The 21380-nt window shown below is 34.8% G+C and overlaps 8 protein-coding genes across 9 annotated transcripts; 5 read left to right on the forward strand and 3 right to left on the reverse strand.

Moving 5' to 3' along the window:
* Positions 1–89: 89 nt before the first annotated feature.
* On the forward strand, positions 90–11154 carry LOC129793350 (neurotactin). Of its 2 annotated transcripts, none has more exons than XM_055833278.1 (6): positions 90–322; positions 5232–5838; positions 5909–6225; positions 6307–6397; positions 7015–7449; positions 8713–11154. In XM_055833278.1, the coding sequence occupies exons 2-6, from the start codon at positions 5304–5306 to the stop codon at positions 9837–9839; spliced, it is 2505 nt and encodes an 834-aa protein (XP_055689253.1). In that variant the 5' UTR covers positions 90–322; positions 5232–5303; the 3' UTR covers positions 9840–11154. The 2 variants fall into 2 exon arrangements, with proteins under 2 accessions (XP_055689253.1, XP_055689254.1); XM_055833279.1 differs by having other exon boundaries at positions 5284–5838.
* Positions 11155–11767: 613 nt separating this feature from the next.
* On the reverse strand, positions 11768–13969 carry LOC129793365 (E3 ubiquitin-protein ligase RFWD3). The gene is made up of 3 exons (XM_055833324.1): positions 13859–13969; positions 13283–13711; positions 11768–13205 (listed from the first exon to the last, which is right to left on the reverse strand). The coding sequence occupies exons 2-3, from the start codon at positions 13681–13683 to the stop codon at positions 11873–11875; spliced, it is 1734 nt and encodes a 577-aa protein (XP_055689299.1). The 5' UTR covers positions 13684–13711; positions 13859–13969; the 3' UTR covers positions 11768–11872.
* An 83-nt stretch (positions 13970–14052) lies between these two features.
* Positions 14053–15037, forward strand: LOC129793420 (chromatin modification-related protein MEAF6). Its single transcript, XM_055833423.1, has 3 exons — positions 14053–14520; positions 14583–14781; positions 14845–15037. The coding sequence occupies exons 1-3, from the start codon at positions 14257–14259 to the stop codon at positions 14964–14966; spliced, it is 585 nt and encodes a 194-aa protein (XP_055689398.1). The 5' UTR covers positions 14053–14256; the 3' UTR covers positions 14967–15037.
* A 547-nt stretch (positions 15038–15584) lies between these two features.
* On the forward strand, positions 15585–16303 carry LOC129793436 (cyclin-dependent kinases regulatory subunit). The gene is made up of 3 exons (XM_055833447.1): positions 15585–15698; positions 15841–15943; positions 16017–16303. Exons 1-3 carry the CDS (start codon positions 15640–15642, stop codon positions 16089–16091), a joined length of 237 nt encoding a protein of 78 aa, XP_055689422.1. The 5' UTR covers positions 15585–15639; the 3' UTR covers positions 16092–16303.
* Positions 16253–17021, reverse strand: LOC129793421 (peptidyl-tRNA hydrolase ICT1, mitochondrial). Its single transcript, XM_055833424.1, has 3 exons — positions 16893–17021; positions 16472–16824; positions 16253–16411 (listed from the first exon to the last, which is right to left on the reverse strand). The coding sequence occupies exons 1-3, from the start codon at positions 17019–17021 to the stop codon at positions 16324–16326; spliced, it is 570 nt and encodes a 189-aa protein (XP_055689399.1). The 3' UTR covers positions 16253–16323.
* A 106-nt stretch (positions 17022–17127) lies between these two features.
* Positions 17128–18415, forward strand: LOC129793402 (nuclear pore glycoprotein p62). Its single transcript, XM_055833399.1, has 2 exons — positions 17128–17244; positions 17311–18415. The coding sequence occupies exons 1-2, from the start codon at positions 17196–17198 to the stop codon at positions 18336–18338; spliced, it is 1077 nt and encodes a 358-aa protein (XP_055689374.1). The 5' UTR covers positions 17128–17195; the 3' UTR covers positions 18339–18415.
* Positions 18416–18658: 243 nt separating this feature from the next.
* LOC129793412 (checkpoint protein HUS1) lies at positions 18659–19822 on the forward strand. The gene is made up of 3 exons (XM_055833414.1): positions 18659–18783; positions 18850–19449; positions 19515–19822. The coding sequence occupies exons 1-3, from the start codon at positions 18732–18734 to the stop codon at positions 19709–19711; spliced, it is 849 nt and encodes a 282-aa protein (XP_055689389.1). The 5' UTR covers positions 18659–18731; the 3' UTR covers positions 19712–19822.
* Positions 19763–21253, reverse strand: LOC129793411 (CDAN1-interacting nuclease 1-like). The gene is made up of 2 exons (XM_055833413.1): positions 20402–21253; positions 19763–20344 (listed from the first exon to the last, which is right to left on the reverse strand). Exons 1-2 carry the CDS (start codon positions 20888–20890, stop codon positions 19976–19978), a joined length of 858 nt encoding a protein of 285 aa, XP_055689388.1. The 5' UTR covers positions 20891–21253; the 3' UTR covers positions 19763–19975.
* Positions 21254–21380: the final 127 nt, after the last annotated feature.

Genomic DNA, 21380 nt, shown 5'->3' on the forward strand with positions numbered 1-21380 from the left:
TGATGTATGAAATGTATGAATATGTTTCATCATTGTGTGAGTAAAATTTATTTCACAGTCAATCGCATGCTTAAAACTTGAGAGAAAACGAGATAGCAGTTGTTGTTCAAAACTCTCTGAGGTAAGAGTTAGGAGCATATTTTAGTGAGTGTTCGCTTAAAAACGGTTAATTTAAGGGAAATAACAAAAATTGGAAAACCCTTGCTAAAGGATACATAACAAATTAATGACTTACATACACATTTTATGTTGAACTGAAGTGTGTGATTCCGTGAAGAAAATCTTGCGGATTATATTTGATTCTTTTGGATTCATTAAAAAGGTTCGTAACAAAATTGTAATCGTTCTTTGTGTTTGGATGCTTCTTGTGGTACATCTTAGGCTACCCCGAAGAGATTTATGCTACAAAACCGGATAGGGTGGAAAATTCAAGGAGGAAATTTTGTGCGCCATTTCCATTGTCGGCTTCCTTATTTTGTTGTACTTCATTAACCATTCTTTACTGTTTTGTCCCATTTTAAAACAACCTAAATGAAATATAATGAAAATGATATCCAAGCTTTATATAGTTTTGTAATTTGGCACACAAAGTATAGGAAAGAAATTAAATGGAAAATTGATATGTTTAAAAATGCCGCAAAAATCGATAATCGAGGTGGGGTATAATTTTTCGTGCAAGTGACGCCATGCATACAATACAGATGCAGTGCAGAGTCACCCTTACGGTGAACAACTAAAATGGTGTAGAATACAAGCAACCTCTGCACCACAGAGGGTAGCTTGAAAAAAATATATTCGCGTCCGGAATGGGATATTTCTGACTAATGCTTTAAATCTTCTCCATAAAAAAGCAATGAGAATGAAGACTGTACGTACGTTAAACTGCCCAATGTAATGTAGATATATGATTTTTTTCATTCTTTTATATCAAAAAGAATATTTTTGCATCCTTTTGCGTAAAAAATCTTTCAGGATGCAATAAGGAATATTTTTTACAAGGATAGAAATATTCGATGTCAACACGTTTTCAGCGCCCCTTTTGAAAGTTTGTTACCCTTGTAGGTCGTCTCTAAATGCTTTACACAAGCGCGGTAAAATGGAGGATTTGAGACGCAGGCAAAAGAGAGGGTCCTGCCTGCTTGGTAGAAGACCATCGTCGATATGCCAATACGTGCATGTGTGTGTTTAGTTTATTCCATTTATCCTTTGAACTTTTACGAAATATATCCGAGTAGAGGACAAGATTGGAAACAATGACATTCTCTCTGGTTGAATATGATATTGCACAAGAAATCCTATTATTTTGAAGAGTTTACTGAAATATAATATATACGTACATTGAATATTTTTTCTAATTAGGTAAATAAGAATTAGAAATATCTTAAGAAAATTAGATAGGAGTACATAGTGAGAAAACATAAGTAGCAAAGGATCATTTTGATATCATATAATTCAGATATATAACACAAAGCGATATTATATCTAAAAAAATTACCACAAATTAGGCCAGATAAACTATACATAGTTAAAAAAATGTATTATGTATATATTTCACCTTTTCTATAACAAATTTATTACTGTTATTTCCATTTTCCTAAATAAAATCAAATATTAAGATAAATGCACGCATTTAAGTTGCACAGACATTTCGCAATCATACATTAAAAGTAGGTATTATTTGATTATAATTTGATTCAAGAAATCACAAAATTATCACATTCTAATAAGTGATGTTAGTATAAATGATCACGATTATTAGAAACAAAAACCAGATTGCTCTTGTAATTTTTCTTTCCATTTCATTTTACTCAATGGTAGATGCAATTAAATAAATATTGCTTTGAAAAATTTCAATGTTAAAGATCATAGATCATTTTCTGTGGGTCTGTGATTTGTAACCAAATCCTTCTTTCATATCTCATCATACCACAAGTACTTAGGGAGAATTTTTGGTGTAGTTTTTCTCTAATTGCATTTAATTGTGATAAATTGTCAAAGAAATCTCTGTATTGAGTGTGAATATACCCCGCACAAAGTTAGGGAATAAAATTTTGTTTTTGGAAACACGTACAGTAAAAGTCCTAAATGCGGGTTTATCAAATGCATTACTTCATATCCATTTTTGTTTGGCGCGAGAAAATAAGCTAGAAAGAAATGTTCGGGAACCACTGGCAATCACATTATGGTATTTATGATGAGATTGAAGTGGAATCCATTATTTGACATCATTTAATAGGCTGGGAAATGAGGAAAAAGGTCGTCGAGTCAAAATGTGTATAAGTTGCAAGTAGTTAATAAATTATTTCGTTATCTCTTTCTTAATTCTTGTCTCTTTTTTTTTAATTTCTTATACATAATTGATTTTATTCTTTTGCATTACTTTTTTTATGAAACCGAAAGTATCTGTTGATATTCCAAAAAGACAGGAAAATAAGGTTTTTAGTAAGTAATATTAAAAAAAAAACTAAGAAAAAATGTTTCTTATTTGACCTGAATCCAAAAATTATAAATATGTTAGGTATAGGTAGGTACCTAATTGATTAATGAATTTAATTACTTCTTGTCATAGCAGGTGCAAAAATAATATACACGACACAAATATTTAGATACATAATATTCCATAGAAATTTAAAATATGTAGTAATTTTGTTCACAACAAAATTTAACATCCATCAAGACCCACCGCACAATAATACTACCTTCTCTATTGAAATGTCTTTATAGTACCTAATCACAAATGTTAAGGAAATGATCATTCCACAGAGAGAAGGCAAGAATAAGAAATTGTGATGTTAAAAAAAATGAATTAAAACGCTCTATGATCTTACAAAATTTAATTCTGTAGTTCTTTTTTGAACACCGCGGTTCATAACATTGCCCTATTATTGGGTTGAAAAAGAAGATTGGTGTATCACGGTGATCTTGCGAGAGGTTTTAGAAAATTGAAGTACCTGCCTACAAAAACAAGAAGGAAGAAAACATCAGTGGTAGACCGCAGACGTTCTGTGAATTTATGATTCTTAAGATGAGAATACAACATATCTGTTGATTTTCGATTTATTATTGGAGAAACTTAGTAACTTTTCTTACGTGTATTTCTTTTAAAGTTACATCATATTAACATAATGATAATGTCAAAACTTCAAACCATAGAGGGAGAAATAGTGCGACTTAAAATGATAGATGATTTGCTATCTTGCAATTATAACAGACTATTTTATGTATTCTTTGAATAATTTTTCTTATAAAATTCTAAAATACAATACAAAATTGTCACAAGTTTTGGATTTTTAGGATAAAAATGTTTGAGTCCGACCTACATCGATTGCAATATTCAGCCAGGTTATTTCAAGAATGCGAACTAATTGTGTGTTGTCCAGTTTCTTGACCCTTTCTATGAATAAGAATTTGTTTTTTTTTCTTTTTGTCTTTAATGATCTGGCCGTTTATTAAAAAGCCAAGATAGATTAATTTAAGTGTCTTTTTTGATTTTTTTAATATTCATTTTCGACTTAGCGGTTAACAGTAGGAATTCATTTTTTTTTAAATTTATAAAGGTTTAAAAGATAATGCGAGGGTTGCAGAATATACTTAGGTATATTATGTTAAGTTCTATACACTTTATGTAATTCGTAAAAACATTCAAACATTTTGAAAAATCACATTACAAAAATAAAATTGAATGTTTTGTAGAGATTTTATAGATTTTTTGTTGGATTTTTGATGTATTGTACATTGTATATTATGTACATCTAGATATTAACGTACGCTTTGCAATTGTATATATTGAATTTCTCACGGTATAATAAAAAACAACAACTATTGGATTGAACGGAATTAAAGGCAAATCTGTTGACATAAATTCAAACAAATTATATATAAACAGGTATGTACCATGTACTTGTACATACATACGATGTACATAATGCAAAACCAAAGGGAATAATTCTCACAGCATCACAAAGAATTATACTAAATAAAGTAGGAAATGATTTTGTGAACTTTATGATCCATAATGTATTACCAATTGCATTGTCTATATTTTATTACAATCAACACGATAAAAAAATTTTTCATAAAACACTGCATTTTCTTAATAAGTTAGTTTTCATCGCATTTTGTCTGTGTGTTTGAAGAAGATACTTCTAGCAAAAGTATAAGAAGCATGTGAATTTCTTTCAGATTAATTATAAATCAAATTCAAATCGTGGTCCGAGAAAAATTTGATGCCATTTTTTCTTATCTAATTAATGAAGGAAGAAAAATACGTGAGAATTAATAATTTTTGATTTTTTTTACATAATTCAGATACATACCTACATAGAATACATATGAACTCTCTTTCATAGTCGAAATAATTGCGTGTTACGCCGTCTGAGCACGAGAAGATTCCTTTAGTTGATATGTCCGCACTCGTATTCTCCTCTCGGTCAAAAAAATTTCCATATTGGAATATGTACTGTACATATATTCCCTTTACACTTGTGTAAGTTAAATAACACAAAAAAATAATGCTATATATTGGTTGTTTTGTAATGAGTTTAATGGTAAAAAAAGAATAGGTTTTGTTATTGAAACTGAATTCGAGGAAAAAAGTCAGGTACGATCGGAACGTTGTTGGTAGAACAGAGCACACAAGACACACAAGACAAAATCATAAAATATATGTGAAATGTATGTATCTCTAATTCGTCAAAAAATACATAATATACATAGTTACATAGATTAAATGTACAAGAACATCAAAAGCATAATAATAAAAATAATAATTCTTTTTAAAGAGTTACGATAATTAAGGATTTTTAGTGTACATTTGGTTTTCAAATAATAAAAACAAATAAGTAGGTTGTAGGTACAATGTAGGACTCTGGCAAAATATTTCTGAATGAATATAAAGACCCTTTCTCTTCAATATGAAGCTCACAATATGGTTCCGTCTATTTATATTTATTCTAATATACCTACCTCACAAAAATTATTTTGTACATCTCTAACTCAACTTGGTAGACAGATAATACGATAATAGATACCTAATTGCGATCAATTTTTTCCAAACTATGGAAATGATTTTTGTGGGAAGGATTAATTTAAATTGAGAATTTCGAAAAAGTATATGTATAGCTGTGTACATGTAAAATTTTGTAACATGCTTTTTTTTGCAGAAAAAGATCATGAAATGAAATAATTTTAAATATGTAATCTCATATAACAAAATTTGTTGTATTTTTTAGATACTATCTGTGTGTTAGACAATTAAATCATCTACACTTTATACTGTGTCAGGAGTATAGAAGAAGAATATCATGGGTGAAACTGAGGAAAAGGAGAATGGTCCTAGTGAAGCGCATGAAGGCGAAGAGCCAAAAGAGACTGACAAAATGCTCAATAAGGAAGATGGTGGTGCCAAAAAGAACGAAGATCTGTCCCCAGAAGCTATTGCCACTGAAACAGCAGAAACAGCTGTAAATTCGCCGGAGAATGGTGAAGAGATTGTTAAAATTGCTGAAGAGCCAAAGACAGAACAGACAAAGGAAACCGTTCCGGTTACAGCAGAGGGACGAGAAGTGAAGCCAAAAAAGATCCCAATCGGTGGTATCAAAATGCCAGGATTCTTCACACGTGGCACAAAAGGGACAAGTAAAAATGAAGGTGATGGAGCCGATGGGGAACTTTTGGAGACAGATGAAAAGAATAAACCCATCGAAGATAACATAAATAATAAAAATAGAGCGAGTATGAATTTCTTCAGCAATATTCGCATTAGAAATCCCTTCAAGCGATCAACTGATCAACAAAAAGTTGCAACTGAAAATGGAAATGCCGATCAAAAGGCAGAAGGTGTGAATATATACATATATATATATAACTATTTATGATATTTTAATGGTAATTTGGACTATATTTTTAGACAATGAAAAAGTAACCATTGAAGAGGAAGCTACAAAGGACACGGCACAACCAGCTGATCAGACACAAAAAAGACGATTACTCAATGCCATTAAATTGCCACAGATTAGCAACATTCTTCCCAAACGCTTGCGTACTGGTGTTGCGAATGCTGATGTAGAATTGGGCAATGGACCTCACAATAAGGCAGGTCTAGCATCAATGGAAACCCTTGATGATTCTACAAAAGATCCTGAATCCAAAGACACAACAGATCGTGCAGCTATTGCAAAGCCTACCGATGAAGATCTTGAGACAGTCAAGTTAGATAACGTAGATGTAAGTTGACAGATGAAGGAAAATACCTATTTTGTAAAAAAAAATATTTTATATGCAATTTTTAAAAATATTCCTTGGCAGGAAAAATCTCAAGGCAAGGCTGAAGAAGCCGGTGCTTCAGATAAACCTAAACCATGGCTTGAGAGAATACGATCATATCACTGTTCAATTGGTAAGTTTTCTTTATCCTCAACTGTCTGTATTATCATTCACTTAGCACCACCCGCCCAAAGCAAATTGAACGCAATTAAATATGAAAAGAAATTCAATTCACATACAATATATTATATTTTTTGCAATGCAATGCTTTCACATGGACGATGAAGACAAGTTTGCTAAAGGTTTGGCTTTTATTGCTTTTTTTATTGCTTTGTCAACCATATAATTATTCTTTTATCCCTCTAGTGCAATAACGTTGCTACCATTGTTAAGGGTTACTTTTGAAACGGATTACGGCTTAGTATTTGTCTTTTCTTTCACCCTTTCCCTCTTTATTCAGATTCCTTTATAACAGCATTATTGTACAAGTTTTGTATTATGTATATATGTATGTATCTCGTCTCTTCTAACTATAATAAATTCTTTTATGCTCAATACTACCGAATAGATAGTACAACAAAGAAAATGTAAAAAAAAAAAATTAACGCTCACCTTCGCTTATACAAATCAGAACTAAATAAAATCTTTAAGCTAGTCCTTGTCAATAAGTTATTTATGATGCACCTTAATTTATTTATGATTTTTTAAAATTAATTTCAGATTTTAAATAATTTGAATTGTCCATTTTAGATGATATAGCTATAGTTGCTGGGATTTTGGTCTTTCTGCTTTTGGTTGGAATTATCTGTGCATTTACATTCACTGGTAAAACGGAACTCACATCGGCTCCTGTTAAGGATGGTCGTTATGTGGAAGCTGTCACATCTTGTGGTCCTGTTGAAGGACTTTACGACGATGGAGCATTTGCATTTCGTGGAATCCCCTATGCAACACCCCCAGTCGATGAGAATCGCTGGACGACGTCAAGACCTATTGACAATATAAATGACTGCTGGAATGGAACATTCAAAGCACATAATTCCACTCCCGTGTGCCTCCAGCTCACATCAAATGGAACAATCGTTGGTGTGGAAGATTGTCTTACGCTTGATGTCGTTACTCCTCATGTACGCTATGACAATCCACTTCCTGTCGTGGTTCTCATAGGAGCTGAATCGCTATCAGGTAATTTTATTGAAAGATTTAGGGAGCAATTTTGGACAAAATAAAATATATTTTGTCTTTTGTGAAGTCTACAAAAGACATTTTATGAAGAGCAATTTTGAATAAAATATCTTTTGGGAGACTTTTGATATATTTTGTCGCATTTTGTGGCGTGTTTTTCTTTCGAGTGGAGAGTTTACAGATGGAAAAAATAAGAAGAAGATAACATTCCTATTAGGTTATGTTTACGTTTGGGGCAATTGAACAATCTGAACTGAATCAATTTTTAGGGAAATTCAAGTCAAGCATGCGTGTAGTCTATTAAGTACCCCAAGGATGTTGGGAAGACCAAAAAACCATCTGGCTTTTAGCTCATCGAGCTCATCAGTTCGATTTTCATAACACCAAGAAAATGTTAATGAGTCACTCTAATATGATTGTTTTACATGAATTTATTGACTCATATTTATTGCCATAATTAGCCCTACATATTTCATTTTTGCACATAAAAACTCGCATCGGGAACATAGGGAAGGGATCTCTGACCCAAAATCCTGATTATATGGGTTAGAACTTGTCCGCGATCTCCCAAATTTTTGCCGGAAAGACACAGAAATTCTTCATAACATTTTTGCCCAACACCGCGACAAGGGAAAATGGACACAGCTAATTTAACTGAATTTCATATCATTCCACAAATTCCCTTTGCACAAAGCTTCACAATTAACCGAAATTGCATTATTATCCATTGCTATTTCGAGAAACATGATAGAAAACTTCTAAAAAATGCAACGCGTAAACACCAGTTTAACAAAAGATTTTGATTTTATAAAAGCACCTCGACGAGATGCTTGTAAAACACAAAATATTTCTTGTGTAATGTATAAATTATTTTGTGCAAAATTACAATTCTCCTGTAAAAATCTTTTGTGGAGACGTTCACACAAGATTGTCAAAAGATTGACACAAAAAATCTTTTGTCTTTTGTCTAAAATTGCATTAAACGTCAAAATTTTTCAGTTTTTCAAAATATTTCACCTTTTATTGTACCTAAAATTGCAAAAATTTCTTTTGTGGAGAGATTGACAAAAGTTTTAGAGAAATATTTTGTGCAAAATTACATTTAATGTCAAAATATTTAGTATTTTCAAAATATTTTGTCTTTTATTTTGTCCAAAATTGCTCCCTTAAACTTATTTAATTGCTCTAACAATTTAGAGATCTTCAACCATTTTCGGAGATTAAAATTGTATTAATAAATTATGCCTCTTTCATTCATATTAGGCGACTCTCCAGGAAAGATGCGTCCATCTAAGCGCTATGCTCGTGCTCGTGATGTTATCTTTGTTCGTCCAAACTTCCGTGTTGGAGCCTTTGGCTTTCTTGCCTTAGACGCTCTATCACGATCGACCCACCCGCCACGTTCAGGAAATTATGGACTCTCTGACATTATAACAGCCCTGAAATGGATAAAAATTAACATCGTTAACTTTGGCGGAGATGCAAATTCAGTGACACTTTTTGGTCACAGAGCTGGGGCGACTCTTGTTTCAGCAATTGTAGCTTCTCCACAAGCTAAAGATCTCTTCCATCGCTCATGGATCACATCGGGATCTGCAATATTTCCTGGAAAGTCTTTGCATGAGTATGAACGCCAAAATCAGGCTATCGCAGAAGCACTAAAATGTCACAATGCTGATTGTTTGAGGGGCATTTCCGGAGGAGCTGTGTTAGATGCTGTCCCGGATACATGGCGGCACGTGTCACAGGATCTGCCAAGTCGAACGGAAAATGCATCAAGCAGACATGAATATTTGACTTTAGATGGTGAAATTCTTCAAGAACATGCAATTGATGTATGGAAGAGAGAGCTAGGTCCATTAAAGATGGTTATTGGAGCCACGGCACATGAGAGCCACTCAGAGAAGTTGTGGCTGAAACACAAAGAATGGACACCTGAGCTCGTGCGACAACATGTAGAAGAGAGTTTGATTGGACAACAAGGGCTCACGGATGAGGCCCTAAAACGTTATGGGACGACATACCAGGGTCTCGTAGCTATGATCTCTGACATTCGTACAGTGTGTCCATTGCTCACTGTAGCCAGATCTTTGACTTCAGTACCTTTCTATGTCATTACCCAGCCCGCAGAACCGCTTAACATCGCTGATGTTGACGCCGATGTTCAGGCTATCTTTGGTCGCTATGAACCCAAAACACCTGAACAAAGGCGCTATGTATCTGCCATCCAGCAGCTATTCTACCACTATGTCTCCCACGGAGAGATGAAGCAGTATGAAACAAGACCCGTCTTGCTTATTGGCCAAGATGCCCTACCCGCCGAGAATTATCCTAATTGTGATTTTTGGATTGAGAAAGACATCGTCCCACGCTACGGCCGAATTGATTAAGAGAGTAAGATAAAATATATACATAATATATAGATACACACAGAAAAATAAAAAGGTGTCACCACAAGTAAGATAAAAAAGAAGAGTTCAACTGCTTAGTAATTGTCCTTTTTTATATTATAGCTCATTTAGAAACAAAAGACATCCCATTTTTTTTACAAAAGATAAATGATTTGATAAAAGTATACATATAAGTAAATTTTTGGAGAAAAATATTTTGATATTTAAAAAATAATTCTTTTTGAAATTTTTTTAAATGAAAATTCTTTTAAGAAATAGAATTCAATTTTTTATATAAAATGCGATTATAAAATAAAATTTAAGAATAACTTTTGAGCGCAACAAAACATCTTTTTGACAAATTTCTATGAAAAATATTTTCCAAAACTAGGAAATTTAAGTAATTATATACATATATATAAATTTTCACCTTCCCGAATTGTTCCAATGAAAGGTTTTTAGTCCAAAGAGAATATTAAAAAGTTGTTTTAATAAGATTTTTTGAATACTATATGAATAAAAAAAATCATTCCATCTACCTACAAAATATAACTGCCGGACTTTACATACGAAAATTTTAATATTGATCGATTTTATATACAAATATAAACTTTTTTCGCAATAGTACACTTTACAAAATGAAACTAATAAGGAATTAAGCTCATTCTTAATACAATAAACCTTATAAAAATATATACGTAATGTATATATTGAAAATATATATATAAATGGTATTCAGATTACAATCGCTTCCAAAGTATGAAAAAAATGAGAATTATTAGTAATTAAAATTGATTTGATTTTAAAAACACACAATTAATTAAGTCCCTAAAAAAAGTAAATGAAAATAAATCAAATTTTAAAGTTATATGTCTTTGCTCTTAGGGCTTCTAGTGGTAAATTAATTACCTTTTTTCCCTTTTTTTAATACACAAATCACAGAACAATACTATAATAAGTTAATGTACCACTTCCTGGTTAACACCAAGTATTAACTTTGTTTTGCTCGGGCTCTTTTTTTTCAGTTTTATTATAAGAAAAACATTTAAATATATGGCTGTATTTTTAATTTAATTTTTCACTTCAATGTAATATTTTAAGTAAAATTGTAATAATAAAAAACCATACATATACATTACAACCCTAGATATTTAATAGGTAAAAATTCATAAATAAAATATTTGTATAATTTAACAATTAAATTAACTGCAAATAGATAAGAATTAATTATAACAAGATATACAAATGATTCCCACATAAACGTTTAAAATTGTTGTAATTTGAGAGAAAAAATATGAATATGAGCAAATCACAATACTATTTTATAATTCAATTGATATTACAGTCAAAGGTAATTTTAAATACTTTACCAGTATAAATTTAAAAAGAAATAATACTCTGTATTGCGGTTTTAGAAATTACAATAAAAATTATATGATGTAATAAAAATTCTAGTCCTTTTTTTTAATTCGACATGTAAGCAATTGAAAGAATTACTCAGTCAGACCCATCTAAAAAACAACATAACGCGTCGAGTTGTAAGAGTTGGTGTCCCACAACGCGTAAGTTATTTTATGCGTGGAAATTAGCTGTATTTCTGTCAAACACATCTTTTTTTTGTTTGTGAGGAGTACCTACTAGTAGGGAAAGTAGAGTTTTTTTTGTGAAATTCAGTCATTTAATACAAAAAAAAAGATCATATCTTTTTATCTACATGACTTACAGACATTTTTTGACCAGTTTTGGAAGGGTCTTGAAACAAGCTATAATTCGATAAATTCGCCATTTCATTGCTCGAAGAAGAGGAAAATCCATGCCCTCGAAACGTCTCATATAAATAAAGTGAGAAAGTAAAAAAAAAGTAAGATCTTTCCCGTGTCCCCATCCATCATTCAATTAATTGTTCATTCAAAAAATAAATAATACAGTTTATGTTTGGCGATAATTTTAATGCAAAAGTTTTAACAATATATGATTTTTTTCTCTCTCTTAATTCTCGAAAGGAAAAGTAGTGCTGATGTCGACTGGCGCATTCATTGGACTTTGTAAATTCGGCATTTGGTGTCCGTGATTGCTCCGAGGTAGGTTTGGGAGTTAACTTTGAAAGAAGAAAAATCCAAGATTGGCTCTGTAGCGGAAATAATTTGTTGACGAGAATCATCCCGTATGGACCATGTTGTAAGAACTTTACTACTATGCACGTATCCTGCTACAAGAGTATCCTGTTCCACATTGATAAAGGTTGAGCGGTACATGGAAGGCATTGAGGTGGAGCCTATAAATCTGTTGGTTATCTTAAAAATTATACATTCTCCCTCACGATCGAGACGTCCCACAATTAGTTGGGATGTGTGTCGATTTGCTGCCTGACTAGGACGCAGTGTTATCAAGATATACTTATTGATCTCGCTATAAACCATAGCTGTAAAGGGTCCTTCAACAGGGAGTGCTGTAATATCTCGTGGTAGTCCATGTGGCGCAAAGTCATACAGCCAAAGGTTTTGCAATGTGCACACAACTATCCCTCCGTAGGGTAATGTGTTGTCAGGTGGTATAGAAGCCATGTCTATCACAGGACTTAAATCAATTGGTTGGAACCGGAAATCCTGTGGCGTTGTCGGGCAACGCATGTCAAATCTCGCCACGCGCCCATTTTGGCATCCCACAATCACTGCATGATCGCGTGTTCTATCGAAGCATGAAGTCCATATCATCTTAGACATTGGATGGTCTTCTTCGGGACATTTTAGCACCACATTGCAGCTCTTTGTGCTAACATCAAATACCTTCACTATATGTTCTAGTGATGCTCCGACCAATAATTCAGCTTCATTATCAAAGGCCATATCACGAATAGATCGGCTAGACATGTGCATAAACGTTGTTGGCCTCAGTGTTTCCACATCTACAAATCGTACTCCGTACCCTGGGAATAGATTCTGATTGGATTTCTGTGATACGACAAGTGTTTTGCTATTTTTTCCAAACTGTATGACTCGACATCCTGCTTCGCGTCCAATTTCTACATTTTTCTCCATATATAATCTGTATTGTCGAACAGGGACATCTGAAGAATTTTCATCTACAACATTTACTTCCGTTTGTTCGCGCAATCTTCGAATCTCTCGTGTTAATTTAGAATTCTCCGTAAGTTGGTGCTCGTATCGCATTCGTAGAAGAGCCATTTCTGTTTCTAAATGCGACTTTTTAGTTATTGTTTCTTCAAGAGCCGTTTTTAGACGCTCCACCTCGCTGTTGTCAACCATACGCAGTCGTTTAGCATACAAGAAACGCATGTCTCGCATAGTTGCTTTAGTTTTGCAAGAAGGACATACTCTTGCATTTGGCGGACACTCATTTAGCCACCTTTAATAAAATATAAACAATAAATGATTCAGTAACATAGAAAGGACAAGGTATTCTGTGAACAACCCTCAACAAACCTTTTGATGCAAGAATGTCCAAAGAGATGCCCACACTTTAGGGACGTAAGTCGATGAACTCCGGACATATCCCATTCCTCATAGCATATAGGACACATGACACCGTCATCGTCCTGATCATCCTTTTTCGGTGTCACCGTTTTTTGTGACTGTGTCGGAGAAGATATTTTCACACTTCCTCTCTTTTTCCTCTTCTTCAAATTCTCAACCATGATATCATCTTCGGAATGAGGAGACACTTCCCTGCTCTCTGAATACCTTCTCCTATTTCCGCGAGCTTCGCTTCTACCCGGAGTATCCTGAACCTGCTGATCTGGAGCATTTGATGACTGCTGCACAATGTCGTACAGGAGAACTCGAGGACTTAATGCAGCAGGTTGATTGTTGTCATCTTCATCCATAATGATTTCGAAATTATAATAATAATCTCTGGAAATTAATTATAATTATCATTAATAAAATATTTCTTCAATCTAGAATCATAACCTATAAAAATCATAACTTTATTTTAAAGATTTCACAAGATTTTTAAACTTCAATAGAAAATGTAAATTTGATAAAAATATTTCATTATACCTTTTCCTTTTTATGATTTAGAGAAAAGCCAATTTTATTACATATTTAATGATGAAAATTTACACAAATCTTTGCTGGGAATCTTTTTGTTTACTTTACTTACAGCGAAATTTATTTTTTTAGGACTGTCACTAAATATAATTTTTTGACATTTGGCTTTATTTCGACTTCGTTCAGTTCGAAAACTTCAGTGTGGTGTGACATAGGCCAAAACAAAACAGTTTGCTAAGATACTTTTTAACATTTTCCCAATTTTTACATCTGATTTCCTCAAGTAATTTATTCAATTAGTGAATTCCAAACCTTTTGCGTGTTTTTATCTAAAATAAATTAATGTAGACATAGTTGAAACCTTGAAACTGCACATTTAAGAGGAAAAAATAAAAGGTGCTTCCGGAATGGCGTCTTCTTCAGCCACAGCTGAATTGGCGGATCTGATTAAGCGCAAAACAGAAATTTCAGAAACATTGGCCAATTTAGAAAGGCAAATTTATGCTTTTGAGGGCTCCTACCTGGAAGATACACAGCTCTATGGGAATATAATAAGGGGCTGGGATAGGTATCTCACAACGAATAAAACCAATTCTAAGGCAGACAAGAGGAATCGCAAATTCAAAGAAGCCGAACGGCTCTTTTCCAAATCTTCCATCACATCCATGGCGGTATGAAGTTTTTTATCTTTTTTTTTCATGTCCCTTTTCCTGTAATTCTTCGATATTTCTAGGCTGTCAGTGGTCTTGTGGATCCCAATGAGAGACACAGTGAATCTGAATCCGCAACAAATAATGAAGATTCAAGCGACAATCAACTTTCGGGTCTGAATTCAAATCACCATCACAACACAACAACAGCCCACGATGGTCTGACAAATAGTGGGAAGAGTCAAGGCCTCACTGGAGACTCCTTCAGCAATTCCCAGTCAGGTAAGATTTCCGTATTTCCTAGTCAAATGAACGGAAAATTAATATATTTGACTCTCATTTCAGAACGCCCCATGACTCCTACGACGTCTACATCAAAGGACAGCACCGGTGTAAAGCACAAACTTGGAAGTACGGGCATGTCAAACAAGAAGAGCAGCTCTAACAAAAAATCCCGTCATCGGTAATCTCATAAATTCGCTAAATGTAATTATTCATTAAAAAATAAAAAAGTCCTTTGTCTATTTTCTCGCCTCAATTCTATTTTTTTTCTTATTCTGAAGATTTTTCCATGAAAATTCGTTAATTGTTTAACAATTATGTATTTAGAGTATTTTTGATAATTTCATAATAGCACAGTCCAGCTCTTGTAATTATTTTTTTTAGTATTGATTAATATTAATTAATTTAGCCCCAATATTTTCAAGCTTTTTTGACTATATACTTTTTGAATTTAGTGCCCAAAATGTAGATCCAAAAGCAACCACACTGCTATTTTTTGGTAATTTTGTTCAAGAGAAAATGAGACGGTGCACGTCACTGACGCCACTACTTGTTTCACTACTACGGAAGGTTTTTTGCAATTTTCTTACATTTTCCGACGAATTTCCCGGCAAAATTGAACTTCATCGAAAAGCTCTTCTCTAATTTTTTAATGTACAGGGCCGAACGTCATTTCGGTTATTTCGACATCCACAAAATCGAGGTTTTCGCATAACTCCCGTAATTCCGAAATTATACGAGTTTCTTCTGCGAAAGTGACAAATTCAAATGAACGGCCACATTGAAGGAGGTTGTCAGTTTAAAAGCACAAAGGCGTCTTGTTTTCTTACGTAGAAAGGTATTTATTGGTGTTAAAATATGAGCGCCAAGGATATTCACTACTCCAGCAAATACTATGACCAGGAATACGAATACAGGTATGTGAATATGCCGCATAAAATCCGGGAAAATGAGTAAATTGTAAAAAAAAAAGCCTTTGTTTGTGCCATGCCGAAGCAGCTGCTTTGTTTTTGAAACCCTTCCAGCAAATTTTTCTTACCGGTTTGTATTATTTTTCAGGCACGTTGTGCTACCCAAGGAATTGGCTAAGAATATCCCAAGGACTCATTTGATGACAGAGAGTGAATGGCGAGCTCTTGGAGTGCAGCAATCACGGGGATGGGTGAGTTATTTCTTTTTTGTGCTCTATTTTCAAAAGTTTTCGCAGAAAATAATCATTGTTCTGTTCTCTGTAGGTTCATTACATGATTCACGATCCTGAACCACACATTCTTCTATTTCGCCGACCAATTACCGAAGATACAAAATAATTCCATCACCTACAACTTCCCGCCATGGGATCAATAAGTTTTCTATTCATCTGTCTTCTACATTGTTAAGGAATCTCTCTCCATGAGTAGTTGTTAGGAAGATCCTGAGGTGCCTGGATGTACCCCAGGAGTGAGATGTTTTGGATTTATCATAGCTCGGATCAATCAAAAAATGAATTAATGTATTTTTTTAATTAAAACAATAGCGTTTATTCTACATTCTTTACCATACTCAAATATCCTGTGGGGCCTGTCTTTGGGCTTTAGTGAATGATTTCTCTCTTTTGACCATTAATCTCTGGGCATTAGCTTTGTCTCTCCTGCAAAAAAAAACTTTAATTTAATAGGTATCTAATTTTTCAATTTTCCCGGTTACTCACAGCCTTCTTTGACGTATAAGGGCGTCTAAGGAGGGCTCAATGTGTTCCCCTTTCTCAAGATTGCGAATAAGATTTCTCAGTTTTTCCAAGGCATCGGCCAAATTCATATGCTGGAAGCGTGTTAAGTCACTTCGTACCACAAAGAAGCCCTCCTTATTGATGCGAGTCTTGAAGTTTTCATGCATTTTAGCTCGTACACTCTCAGGAATCCAGGTGGCAGAGTCCAACTTGAAGCGTAAATCCACTTTTGTGTGAACTCGATTAACATTCTGTCCGCCGGGACCACTGCTACAGCTATAAGTCACCTTAATTTGATCCATTGGGATGTAACCATTAAATTTCCCTACCTCAGCCTAAAATAAAGAAAATCCACTGTAAACCAAGTTGAATTGATACGGAAAGAAAATTAAAAAAATCTTACCGGAGGTTTTGGGGTGAAGATTTTTATTTTACTCTGTGGATAGAGTTTATCGAGGCTTATATCGCTCTTGTAACACATTCCACGTATCTGTGGAAGCCATCCTGAGAAGGATTTCACGGATTTTAGCATTTTTCCGTGAGCTCACAAAAATTTAACCAAAAAACTTTGAGGTTATGTGAAAACTTAGCCTAACCTCAAAAACCAAGCTTGCTGAAAAGCTCAGAGTTCTGTTACTTTTCCGGGATATTTTTATTGTATACTCATACTATATTGAGATTTTTCAAGAAATAAATCTGTAGAACTATGAACACACCACCCGGGACCACGGGATTCACCTTTAGTTCTCCAGTTGGTATGTCAAAAAGGTGGAGGAAACACAAAATTGTATTTCTAACCATAATTTTTGCTTTTTCTTTAGCACCAGGAGGCTCATCAATTACTTTCGGTACACCCGGGGGTACAGATGGAGGAACTAAAGCACAATCTGCACCACTTTTCTCAGCCAATCCCACGGCAGCCGTTAGTGCAGCTTCTACGCTGAATTTTGGCACAACTCTCAGCACCGGAATCAGCACAGCAGCTCCCGTTGCAACGCCATTCACGGGATTCACTCCAGTGGCTACCTCGGCACTTGCTGCATCTTCTGGGGGATTTCAGATTCCCGCAGCAGTACCATCCGCTGCACCCACTTTGACTTCTGCCGTTTCATCAGCTGCTCCGTTAACATTTGCAGCTCCAACAACTACCACCACAGGTTTCAGTGGCTTCCGTGTACCCACGCCTGCAACGTCGTCTACTACATTGCCCACGCAAGGGGCTCCAGTTAATTTGAATACAGCTACGGTGACAACGGCATCATCGCAACAAAACGTCGTGGGACAATTGAACCTGTGCCAGCTGGAGGAGTACATTAACAAGTGGACGCTAGAGTTGGAGGGCCAAGAAAAGGTCTTCACTAATAAAGCTACTGAGATTAATGCCTGGGACAAGATTCTCACTGAGAATGCCAAAAAAATTGTTTCTCTGCACGAATCGGTGGAGAATGTGACGGCTGAGCAGAAAGTTCTGGAGCACGAGTTGGAGATCATTGCAGCTCAGCATTCAGAGCTCGAGGAGTGCATTAAACCACTTGAGAATGAGCTTGCAAAAATGGTGCAGGTGGATGGAGAGCGTGCACAAACGTACATGCTGGCTGAAAGTTTGGATACGCAGCTAAAACAAATGTCGGAGGATCTCAAGGAAGTCATAGAGCACCTAAATGAAGCCAACAAAGAGAAGGATCCAAATGACCCAATTGTGCAAATTGGGAAGATTCTCAATGCTCACATGAGCTCCCTGCAGTGGATTGAGTCTTCCAGTTCAGCAATTGCTAATAATATCCAGGAAATTCAACCGATGCTAGAAGCCATTAAGAGGAACAGCGATAGGTCCGCATGGACTAAATAATGCCTTTTGTTTCCATTAATTTTCCTTATTTTTCCTCATTTTTGTGAATTAAATAAATTCCTTACATTCTTCTTGTATTTTTGGGTTTTTTTTTATAATGTGGAAATGTGAATAATTTCGTGCTTTTTATGTATTAAATCTAGAGATTCTCTGAAATTAAAAAAAAAAGTATGTAATAAGATAGAGAGGAGTGCTACATATAGCTGATAGTCCTTGAAGAGAAAATATTCTGATCAAGTTGCTGTGCGTTCATAAATCTCTGAATGCTCAAAAAAAATTAATATATTGAAAGGTTGATGCTCCTAGAAGTAAATATAACCTACAAATCCCTCGACATCAAAAAATCATCGTATAATTTCCCGCTCATTTCTGCACCAGGAAAATTACTTAAAAATGAAGTTCCGAGCTGTGATTAGGGAATCCTCCTCCATGAGGGATTTTTTAAGTGAGTATTCAATTTATTCTCTTTAGATCTCTAATGAGAAATATTTGGGATTTCTTTCGTTTGCAGACATTGCAACAACTCTCTCGAAATGTGGTAAAGATTTGATCTTTAACATTCGTCAGGACGTTCTGGTGATTGCCGTAAACATTGAATCACCCCACGCTGCTCTTCCAATGTGGTGTGATATGGAGAAGAGTTTCTTTGAGGAGTACACAATGGAGGGATTGTCGGAGACGCACACTGAAATCATATTGACCATGAAATCGGCAAATTTGGTGCGTGCTCTAGCAACTGGGAGGGCTACACTGCCAACATTTGTAAAGCTAAAGCTTGTGAATAAGAATATGGCATGCCTATGTGTTGAAATGGAGATTCCATCGAGTGTTACGGAGAAGAATCGTGTCGTCACGAATGATGTTCCCGTCACGGTAGTCTCCCGGCGTGATTGGGGCCACTACAAATTGCCCGAAATGCCAGAGTTTTGGATGGTGCTCTCCATGCCACCGGCGAAAGATGTTAAGCCTGTTATTGAGACACTCAAAAATACCGCTCCGGTTATTTGCATTCAAACTACAAATGAAGGAAGGAAGGGAACTGTCTCCTTTATTGCTGAATCAGGAATTTGGAAGATTTCCTGCCACTGTCGTGAGCAGTCCATCACATGCGGTAAGGAAATTATTAGTAGGTAATTTCCATACCTAAAGAGATTCATGTTTTGCATTGACTTCCAGATCCTAATCTAGAGGAAGACGAGAATGTGATGTCATGCGAGATTGATACCAAAAAGTTAGCTCTCTTCCTCACTAGCAGTCAATTTCCAAATTCTCCAATGCGCTGCAGCATCAGCCCTGATCATCTTGTTAAATTTGAAGTAGAGATTCAAGGAAAAGTCACCATGATTTGCATTATTGCAGCTACGAATGAATAAGGCTGCTTTCACTGATAATTACCGGGTGTACAAAAATGAATTACGTCTGAATTACTTTTGAATTTCTTTATTTAACATTAAACATAAAATACGTACTAAAACAGGTACAAGTCTTTAGTAATATTCAGTGGGCATAGGTCATTCTCCTCTTGACAAAGATCCCAACCAGACATTTAAGAGACCATTGAAATAATATTTTTTGGGGGGTTCCTGAAGCACTTTGAGAATCATGAGCTGAAAAATAGCTAAAGAATTCAGTGTTTGTCACGACGTATCCTTTTTGGATTTTCCTCGTATCACATTTTTCACGTTGAATTCCTGTGGACCTGGGAAGTCGTATCGAATGTGGATGGATTTTCTACCTTCATTTAGAATTTCATCCACAAAACCCATCCAGTAAATGACAATACCAGGACCAAAATCATTTCTGTATGCCAATAATTGTCGCTGCATCACCTGACTGTGATTGAAGGGAGTTCCAAAAGACGCTTTACTCTCAATCCATTTTATACGTTCTCCTCTGTAGTAGCACCGGGAAAGTAGATGCGCATCCGGAGTCTTTCTATATCCCATCCGTCGAAGATCTTTCTCTGTGTTAAACTGAACACCAGCTTGCTTAAGCATGTGATACAGCTGAAAGGTATGATTTTAAGAGCTAAAGAACAACTTCTAATTTTAATGGGGAATTACCATATCCTCAAAGAAGATCCCTATCTTGTTCCTGTAGTCATCAGCCACTGGTCCTTCCATAATGTCCAATTCTATGCACTTGATGATATTCTTTCTTAGCAACTCATCCTCAATATTCATGGGATTTTGTAGCATTATTGCCACTTTTCGCTCCACAACATTCAACTTCTCCGCTAGGAGTGTCCGGGAGAGGACAAAAGGGGAGTATCTTCTCTTCATGGCCATGACAATCAGCGCAAAGTCACATGTGGGATTATCAATAACTCTCTGTTCGTATTCCAGCAACAATTCCCGACTATCTTGCTGCATATCTCGCAAATCTCCATCAAATCTCTCCCTGTGCTCCCAACTGAGGATACTCCAAAGTGTCCGGGGTGAGAACTGCGGGTAGATGTTGTGCAAGTAGTGCAGACATTCTAATGTAAGTCCCTGGAAGCTCTTTATACGATGAAGAATCTCCCCATACAATTCACAACCCAGGATTATCATTTTTAGGTGGATTCCACAAAGATTTTATTTTCTTCACTTTTATTTACATCACCAAACTAAACCGGACTTTGTTGTGTGCTGACATGTCTGTATTTTAAAAATTATTTTTTAATTTATAACTTTATATTTTACACAAAAAATGTATAATTTAAGGTTTTCAATCACGTGTAGTAGATTTAGTTTGAAAAAGAAATATTAATTAATAAATTCAACCAATTTCGATTCAATAAATCGATTAATTACATCACTTCGCGATGTTTGACTCTCAGCTCGAGATTGAAAAACTCGTCGATTTACTTTATTTCCCAATGTAGATGGCAGGTCTTGTTCGAAAATCTTCAGAAAAGCTGTTAAAAGAAAATACAGGATTTCCCGTTATGAAAAATAATTTTTTTTTTCAAAAGACTTGCAATAATCCGACAAAAACTTAGTCATTTTTTTAAATAAGAAATCGAAATATTCAAATTAGTTATCTGCTTTTAAAACTTTA

This window comes from Lutzomyia longipalpis, chromosome 3 (genome assembly GCF_024334085.1).
Source record: "Lutzomyia longipalpis isolate SR_M1_2022 chromosome 3, ASM2433408v1".
NCBI classification, from domain to species: domain Eukaryota; kingdom Metazoa; phylum Arthropoda; class Insecta; order Diptera; family Psychodidae; genus Lutzomyia; species Lutzomyia longipalpis.